We start from the raw sequence: 10,000 nt of genomic DNA, 5'->3' as shown, positions 1-10,000 counted from the left end.
TATAAGAAAATAAAATCTTTGGCATTGAAAAGCACTTTGAATCATCAGTTTATGACAAGTGAATTTTGGGACAAGCCTTAGGATTTATTTTCTCTTCTATTCCTTTGTATTAAATAGGTTATATAGAACAACAAGTTTTGAAGGTGGTGTTTCCAATAGTAATGAACTTTGACTGACAAATAACCGTAAAGACTTTGAAAAAAAAATTCTTTTGTCACTTAGATTAGGATTTCTCGATGATGAAAATGAGCTCAAACTCTACTACTTGAAAGAATATAGGGCACACACTTTTGAAACATAAATTGGCATGGAGATAAATGTTGCTTGCATTTTGAGTTAAAGGGGACTCTGTCTATAACCTGTGAGGTACGTGTTTCTGTTTGTTTTACCAAAGAGAGTTGAGCTAAGTGTCTGTCATAAAATTTATACAATAATGTGATCTCTGATATCCCAGTCCTGAAATGAGCATTGTTTAGACTATGTTCATGACGGGTGACATTATTTTAAATTGGTCTTTATGCATATAACTTGTTCTTCCACCAGGTAACTATTGTGAAATCCAAGCCTCAGAAATCTGATGAGCAAAAGCAGAGTACACAGGTTATAGACAATGATCTAAAAATCTCCAAAACCCCAAACCTAAACAAGCAAAAAATAAACCTAAACTACCGGAAAATCAGAGATTACAAATAAATGTGTTAATTTCATTGTGTAAAAAAGCTTTGACACAAGCATACCTAAAGTTGTGAAAGCTACAATGAAAATGAGTCCTATTACACCAAATAGAATAGTGGTGGGGAGACAAGTTGATTCATAAATCTGGAGATGAGAATGGCAATGCTGGTTTCTTCCTGTATGATTGGCTTGGACCAGAGTCAAAAAAAGCATGAAACACAGCTTCCCTCTGAACTGCTTCACCTTTTGCAATCTCCTCTTGTGCCATCTGTTGCTAGAGGAATTCCTCAGGTTTTCTCTCACATTAAGTTATCCCCATAGATTTCACTCAGCACTCCTACCTAATTGCATTGATATTCATTATTTTAATACAACATTCATTCATCTGCTAGTATAAAAACAGAGGGAAAAAAAAACCTTTTTAATAGTTTTTAAGAGGAAACAGTTCTTTTAAAGACATTTCTTTTACTCAAAGAATTAAGTCCAGCTGAACTATAACAAAAAGGATTGATAGTAAAGAAATAAGAAATTACAAAATATTATAGCTAAAATATATATGGATTTTTATTGTAGAAATAAATTAATCTCTTTTTTGCTTTTGCCTTGATGTTTTTTCCTAATAATGAACTACATACCAGTATTTATTTCTTCCAATTTTAAATTAAACCTTCAGAATTGAATTAAGGCAACCACTTTTGAATTAAGGAAACCACTAGATGTGGTAAAAGTATGATTTTTTGCTTCTACTGTGCCCTGAGAGATACAAGATAGCTATGCAGAAGGATTTACATGTGTTACACAAGTATTTTATATCCATCCATCCAGTTTGCTCAGTTACATGGATGACTGAAGGTATTTGTGTTTGTAAGTTATTGGTCATAAAGAGTCCCGTAAACCTCAAATCATTATTGGCAAGGTGTGAAAAATACATCTTACAAATACAGCTGTGAGGTTTGCATATGTAAACAGTATTTTCTTCAAGTATAGTTTCTGTCTTTAAAGAACAGGAATGTTTCCCATATTTTCTTGATGGTCAGGTATCACAAATAAGATGCAATAGATGTTTTAGCATCTATTTTATGACCAGGTCTTCACTATGCTGTATCCAAAACCAGTGATCTGCTGTGAGTTATTTCCATGTATTGCTGCCTTGATGCTAGTTAAATGCAAATAACTGTAAATTACAGCAGTAAAAAAACCACAGACAAACTAAACAAACAAAAAATCACCAAAACCCCAAGTCTTGATTGGTCCATGTTGGAAAAGGAAAAAGGGGTGGTTTTTATAATGGTGGTTTTATTAAACATGTATCGAAACATAAAAATACAGTAGGTAGAAGTTAAAATAATTACAAAAGTAATATTAAAATCCACAAATTCTTAGTGTTTGTAAATTTCATAGGAAATCAGTATTTGACTTTTTTTATTGTAGATCATAATTTTTATTCCACTCTTGGTCCTCTTTTTGATCCTTTCCCCTTAAATATATTGTGGGGAGGGCATTTTAAGGATTGTCACAGCCTATGAAACTTTAAAACTTACCCTACTTTTACATCCAGACTGAAATGTCTGTCAGCCATTTCATAAGCCTCTAGTAAAAAGAGTTGGATTTTTTTAGACACAGAAACCACAAAATTGCCATAATTTACAATTAATTACAAATCCGCTTATTAACTTTATACTTTTTAAGTGCCTGCCTGTAATCCTTTTTATCCTGAAAGGCAGCCTTTCAGGGTCCTCTGAAGAAGTGATAAAATTAACCAGCCTGAGCTAGAGAGAAATTTCTTTCTGCTTTAAAAACACCCCTAGGTGAGCTGGGGCAGGACCAGCCAGGCAGGACGTGCCCGCCCATGGGAGGGACCATCGCTGCAGCTGCTCCCAGCCCCTGCAGTCACTCAGCTGTGGGGCAGCTCTTAGCTCGCACAGCGCCCAGAGTTTAATGATCTCAAATTAAATTCCTCTCACTATCTGATTACCTAAACAGATGGTTTTATTCTTGGATTTGTTGGGTTTTTTTCAGTACAGAATTAGTTTATTTTTTTAAAGCAGGAGGAAGACTTTGAAGTAAATAATGTACTTTGTATATCATGCCACCTAAATGAATACATTATTTCATTTTGATTTGTGATTACATTTGCAGGTAACTGTTATTTACAACACTAAAGAGGTTTTTTTGCAGTGTTGCTGGAGCATACCTTATGAACTCAGCTGTAATTACTTATCTTCATTAAACAATTACAACCAGTATTACCATCACTCCCGTTACCCATCTCTCTAATGCAATAAATTAGAGCCTGGCTTCTTTGCTTGCTTCCTTAAAACCTAGGGTTTTTCTATACAAATATGGTATAAAGTCCAGTTTTAGGACTTGCAATCGACTCTTTTTGACTCTTTCTTTAGCTGAGTTTGTCAATGGGCGTTGGTATCCAAGGTAAAGAAGCAAGACTCAAAGCAGTAGTCTAAAAACGAGCTGGTTAATAATTAAAAAAAAATCCCCTCATTCCACTTTGTTTCCATACTTCCTCCAGAAATTAATATTTCTGTAAATAACTACTCAACTGTTTTTAATAGCTTTGAAGACGTCATGGTGAGATAGCTACTGAAAAGAATTAAAGAACTTCCTGTGCTTTCTTCATAATTTTTTGTTGAATCTTGTTCAGTAGTCTGAGTTTGTATGTTCTCAGAATAAAACATTATCTGATAAATACATCTCCCAAACAATAAAAAACAATCTTTACATTTTTCTACTGCATCTTATCAACCTGAATGAACAGATGCTTTCTAGTACTTTTCAGGATCAGAAATGTGAGCTCTTTCATTAAATAAAATAAAAGCACAATATTTTGATTCAAACAGCATCAGCATTTTGAATGTTTTTCATTCCAGCAGATCTAGGTACCACAACCATGTGTTACCTAATTTCGGTTGTTGAGATGAAATAGAGAAGACAGATTTTGAGATATCTCTGGAACAAACCATGTCAGGCTGAAGAACCTGGCTTTGAAATCACAAGATCTCTGGGCTTCATATTCTTTTCTGCATTTAATCCAGTATTTTTCCAAAGTGATATGTCAAATTTACAAGGTCTGGCAGTGACAGAATGTGTATATATTTCTGATGAGCTCTTCATCTTTGAAAATCTGGTTTCCTATTTTAACTGCATCTTCAGTGGCAAGATAAGAGAATGGCTCACAGCCCTTCTCTTGCCTGTGTTTTGAAGTCTTTACTTCAGGTAGAAGCATATTGTACTGTAGGTTTCCATGACTTCATGCAAACTTGAGCCAGACAACCCTAACACATATGTATCAATACATTCAACATGCTTTTTGTGACCAAGGATTAATCCTGGAAACTACAAGTTTCCAGGCAGCAAGTGAAGTAGAGAGCAGTTTTAAGCTCTCTTTTGTTTTATGTTTATGAATTTATGGATTTATGAATTTATGAATTTATGATTTACTACATGTTGATTGTGCTGGTAAAACAGCATCAGCTTTATTGTTGGCATTAATCCATTAATGACACTGAGCTCATTATATGAAAATCTTTATTTTGTTATATTAGTGGGGCTCTCTTTCATTTTATAGCTGGCTTAAGTCCTGCTGAGATTCAGCAGTTATGGAAAGAAGTGACTGGAGTTCACAGTATGGAAGACAATGGCATTAAACATGGAGGGCTAGACCTCACTACTAACAATTCCTCCTCTACTACCTCCTCCACCACTTCCAAAGCATCACCACCAATAACTCATCATTCCATAGTGAATGGACAGTCTTCAGTTCTAAATGCAAGGCGAGACAGGTAATTCTGATGAGATTTCAACTGTGCTTATCATTTGATGTGAAGCGGTTGTATAACATCTTAAGTCACATGATTTCCAATCAAAAAATAGCACTTAATAGATGTTACTTAAGAGATCGTGGAAACCTGATTTTCCAGAATTGTTTATCAATAGGTCATAATTTTCAGTAATGATGTCTAACTGTGCAGACCCAACAAAATTACCTGCATGTGGTTTTATAACTCGTGAACTTATGGTAGATTGGGTAAAAGTTAATCACAGAATCAAGTGGGCTGGTGTAAATGCACATTTGTAGGTGCATAGCTTGATTCATGTTTAACACACCTGGCAGTCAGGCCCTTGCTGTTGAATCACACTCCTGGTTTCATTGACAAAGTACATCTAGATGAGTTGTCAAGGCTGTAATTCACTGCAAAAATTCTATATTAAAAATGCTTCAAAACAGCGTAATAAAGCACCTCTCATGTTGTTTGTTTCTTGTGAAAAAAACGACTAAATTTTCTGTCTTTTATGTGTGACAGTGATGAAGTTGACATATTTCCTACAAATTTTCTATGTTGTTAGTGGAATTCCATCATATGGATGAAGTTAAAATTCTTTTTAGATACATTGACATATATTATTTACTGTTCCTTAATTTCAAGTAATGGATTAAATACGAGAGTATATAGTATCTGTAACACCAGTAAATATATTAGTATAGTGAGATATAGATGATCTCACTATATAGTGAGATATAGATGATACAATTAAATTTAATTGTATCTATATAACCTAAATTTTAAGTAATTTTATTTTCAAATAAATTTTCCATTTAATTATTTTAATACTTATGAGACTCTCATGCTCATATGACTGTGAGAACAGTTTTCAATCATTATTTTGTATTATTTAAAAATTTGAATACCTTTGTAGTAGTACTTTTAGTTAGTATCACTTTTGTGGTTGTATCTCACAGAATGGTTCTTTGCTTCAGGATGTCACATCCACGGAATAATTCCCTGAATTTCTTTGATAACTCATCATGGATGAAACAATTGCAGAGGTTCCACAAAAAGGCATGGAGTACAGCTAGGGATTTTTATGAAGCCACATAGTTAATGAAAGCAGTGCTTGTGAATAAAAATATTTATTAATGGATGCAACTTTATTTTTATACACATTGAGCAGAAAATTCAAAGTTTTTTGAACATTCACAATATTCAGGAATTCTGACTGTCAGTCTTCAATATTTATACTCAGAATTGATCAGTTCTGAGTGTATTTTTTATTTATAGGTAAATGTTACACCAAGGTCATATGGCACAATTAGCATATGGTATTATACAGTCATCTTAGTTTTTCATCCTTTATTAACAGTCATCTTTGGCTCTATTTCTTCTCTAATTGGAACATCATCTAGCCTTGGCAGTTGAACTATTCAATAGAACGATTAAATTTTTCTGACTGCTCTGAGCTAAATTGACCTGTTTTGACCTGTTTGTCACTGATCGTAACCTGACAGGCGCTAGCAGCCTCCAACGATTATGGCTTTTGAGATGAATCTGATGCCTTATTCTTTTGCTGCAGCTCGTCACATGAGGAGACTGGGGCCTCCCATACTCTCTATGGTCATGGAGTTTGCAAATGGCCTGGCTGTGAAAGCGTTTGTGAAGATTTTGGACAATTTTTAAAGTAGGTGGATTTTTATTCATTGGTGCAAAATTGTTCAAGGCAAGGGAAAGTGAAAGACAGCAAACAAAGTTTTACTGTAAACCATATCAGAGATTTTTTTGTGTGTATTTCAAGCAACTGGATAATCGAGGCTATCGGCAGAGGGTCAAATTGTTATCCTTTCTTTCATGTTGAACACTTTTGCAGGCCTTTCAATAGCACAGTGTTTAATCCTCTTATTATCCTTTACTGAAATGGAGCCTCAGAAAATTTGAAGAGATGCTTTAGATTTTATACTGGATAGTAGGAGTATGAAAAAGCACATTTTAAATTCTGACAGTTTGTGTGAAGTGGGAATTACTGTGTATAGTATAAATAAAAAAGCACAAAGGCCTAAGCATGACCATTTAACTCTCACTTGCTAAACTATTTTTGCTTTTATTCTTGCATGTTCACAAGATACATAGAAAAAACCCACAGTGTACAGGTGGGTTTGCACCTTTCAGGACTGAAAAGTGATGTCATTGCTTTTTCAGCATTTGGTTTAGCCAGCTATTTTCTAAATCAGAGCATTTAGGAAATAAGTGACATGGCTTTTCCTTTTCATCTGCAGATTCAAACTGCAATGGGTTTCTGCAATTTTTCCTTTTTATTTATTTCAAAGTATTTACTAGTATTTCTGTGTTCATTTAAATCTTCAACAGCAGCACTGATTTGCTACCAATGTATATTATGGACTGGTCTTTGTTAGAAGAGCCATACTCATTTGGCATGCAATAGATCTTAATGGAAAGCTACAGATAGGCTTATATAGATGAGTAACTTCAGGGGCTGAGACTCTTATGTTGTCATGGTGCAGCTAACAGGGTGAATGAACTGTTTCATGCTTCATCAACAATTAAGTTAATTAGCTCATTTGAAATTGCACTGCTTTGTTGCCAGGATGTTGGCAGAAACATCAAAAGATGTGTTTACAAATGGCAAACTATGGGGTATATAACAGAAGCACCTTAACAGAAGACCATAACCGTTCAGTATTACAATAACTTTTATAATAGAATTATGGCAATACTATTCATAAAGTATTTGCAATTCTTTTTCTGTCTTTCAGTTTTAAATTAAGTAACTTACACTGACTTACAAATTGTATGTAGGTATCACTCCTGACAAATTTTTGTTTATTAGTGCATTAAGTGGAATGTCAAAACAATGGCTTATTATTAAACAAAAGTGTATAGGATTTAAAAGAACCTGATTTACATAAGTTTGTATTAAAAGGAAAATGAAATCTCCCAAATTCAATGTAGTGTTCCAAGTATTATTAATAATAAGAATTTAAACTCATTTAGCTTAAGCATTTTCCTTTTCAAGAAAAACTACATTTCCTGAATACGTCCATCCATCTAGCCTATAGTGATGCTAATTCTTTGGGCAGACTTTGCACATCCATTATGTCAGGTCTCTTGTTATAATCCATGATCAGTAAAACCATTTTGATTAAGGCAGTGTAGTGCCAGGTTTACAGATGCTTTGCTTTCCTCAACCAAATAACCCTGGAAAATGTGAAAGTGACACATAACATCTTGATAATTCTGGTGCAGAAGCAATCAGGGTTTGCAGCAGTGTCATGGCTTTTTGTCCTATACATCAGCAGAAGCTGTCTGAGAATATTTTGTTATTTCTTCTTTTCATTCAAGTCTGTTTACTGTGCCTTAAAACAAATAAGAAGTCGTGATGCTAAATAGGAGAGTTTGTTTATGAAATAGAAATATTTCTTCATTTTACACTAGGTTTAAGGTGGAAATCAATACATAACATTGCATTAGATCCTGTAGTATCTTTTCATGTTCACGCTAATGCAAAATCCCCATTACAATTAAAAAACATTTTCTTTCAATTAAATATCAACTTTTAGTCCAAAGATTGACCATTTTTCCAACCCATTAACTTTATAGGGGATGACAGGACTAATGGCTGTAGTTTTCAAGGCTTTGCTCTTAGCCTAATCTTTGTTGCAATGTTTCAGGTTCTCTGACTTGAAACAATATGATACCTGTGTTAAGAGAGTTAATGCAAGTATATTGTACCAAAATGAAATATTAATAAGTTACTCTACCCCAGTCTAGTAGTCTGTATTTCTGTAGTATGCTTATGACGACTTTGAAGAGTGCCTGGTTTATGAAGTGACCTGCAACTTCTGCTCAGAAAATAGTTTACCTAGCAGGTAGATATAGACAAAGAAAAACCAGCAGAGGCCCCAAGAAGGAAGATTAGGACAGAAAAGACCAGTTTGGCTTCACTTGGCTAATCAGGGAAATGATTTAGGGTGAAGTGACAAATAACTTCCAATAAATAACTTAAAGCTACAAAAAGCCACTTTGACCATAATCTCTTTTTTTCTATCCAATCAGAATTGTTTCTGTTTTTAATGTAATATGTGGACATGCCAATTAGCTACAATCCTTTTCAGGTATTCTGAATGGCTCAAGAAGTTTCACATTAAGTGAAACTAGATTAATGCTTGGAAACATGCAATGGTTTCAAGAAAGTACAGCAAATCTTCTTCACGGTAAATTTCTGTATATGTGACAAAACCTAAACCCATGTGCTTTTTTGGTATCCCTCAACTACAGACACAAACTCATGGTTTATATTTCTGTCTTTGTAAGATGGTGTTAACTTATGCATGCTCATGCATGCAAGATCACTTTGACTATTGAGTAAAAACAGTTTTTGGCTTAAAAAATGGTTCAACATTTATTGACAAATCAGAAAATGTCACTACATAGCTAGAAGAAAGGTGACAAAATTTAAAGAAAATTTTGGGCCCTGACATGATTTAGTAAGTGTCAAAATGCTTATGAAAATTCGTAACTTTGCAGAAAATAACAATTTCTGGTCTCTAAGTAAGGAAGCCAACAGATCTCTCAAAGCATCTAATATTACTCTTCATGTTGGTTTTTTAAATGTCAGAATGCGATAACATATAACAAAACTTCAGGGTGTTTTGTCTGCAAAATTAATTATCATTCCATTGGTCCTAAGTCAGTTTGAGTAGGAAGGATTTCTGGTTTACAGTGCAACATTCTAGCGAACATACAGAATGTTGTATTGTAAATCTTTAACCTGCATGTGGCGGACACCAGCAAATATAACACAAGCTACAGTACAAAGACTGGTAATGTTTTCATCGGTAGAAACAAGGGAAAAAAAATCATGATAGACAAGATAGGCCATCTTTCCAGTTTATATATGGGGCACGAGAGCTTGTTTAAAAGTCTACAAAGAGTAGTGACCAAGCATCAGTCAGGATGACAGAAACAAAACCATATAAAGAAATAACTTAATGAAATATAATTATTGTGCCATGTAAAAATTTCTGTTCTTCCCCCCACCCCTCCTCTTTCAGCTGCAAAGTGATACACAACGTTACGTACCTTCCTACTTAATGAGCATTGTTGGGTTTTTTTGGGTTTTTTATTAGGTGGTATGGCTGTAAAATGATGACCTCAAGAATCTTTTTTGAACTCGTCAGAATGTTGTTTCTTTTGGTGACAGTGCCACCATCTTTCAAAACTAAGGCATCTGACATAATCAGCTAAATGAAAAGTGACAGCTAACATTTTGTATTTAAACTCCTGTCAGTGTTTAAACATAAAAAGCTTGATGCAAAATAAATCAAACACCACTGATATGCAAGTGAAACATTTTGTTAAAACAATCCCTGACACACTTGGATTCCAAGCTGATCTCACTTCAGCTTTTGAAATGTTGCAAGCAAAAATGAATTTGAAATTCTTGTGGTTAAAACTGATAACTTACAGCATGAATTGGAAGTTAGCAAGTGCATTTACACCTGGAAAAAAGATAAAAC

General features: G+C 34.1%; 1 protein-coding gene across 20 annotated transcripts in view; it reads left to right on the top strand.

Moving 5' to 3' along the window:
* The window catches only part of FOXP2 (forkhead box P2), a 396,471-nt gene that overhangs the window by 337,845 nt on the left and 48,626 nt on the right, over positions 1–10,000 (top strand). For all 20 annotated transcript variants that reach the window (XM_072917768.1, XM_072917737.1, XM_072917785.1 and 17 more), the window contains 2 exon segments: positions 4,259–4,472; positions 6,043–6,147. In XM_072917768.1, coding sequence (XP_072773869.1) covers positions 4,259–4,472; positions 6,043–6,147 — 319 coding nt within the window.

This window comes from Taeniopygia guttata, chromosome 1A (genome assembly GCF_048771995.1).
Source record: "Taeniopygia guttata chromosome 1A, bTaeGut7.mat, whole genome shotgun sequence".
Taxonomy (NCBI): Eukaryota; Metazoa; Chordata; class Aves; order Passeriformes; family Estrildidae; genus Taeniopygia; species Taeniopygia guttata.
This window is presented reverse-complemented; position numbering and strand designations above follow the sequence as displayed.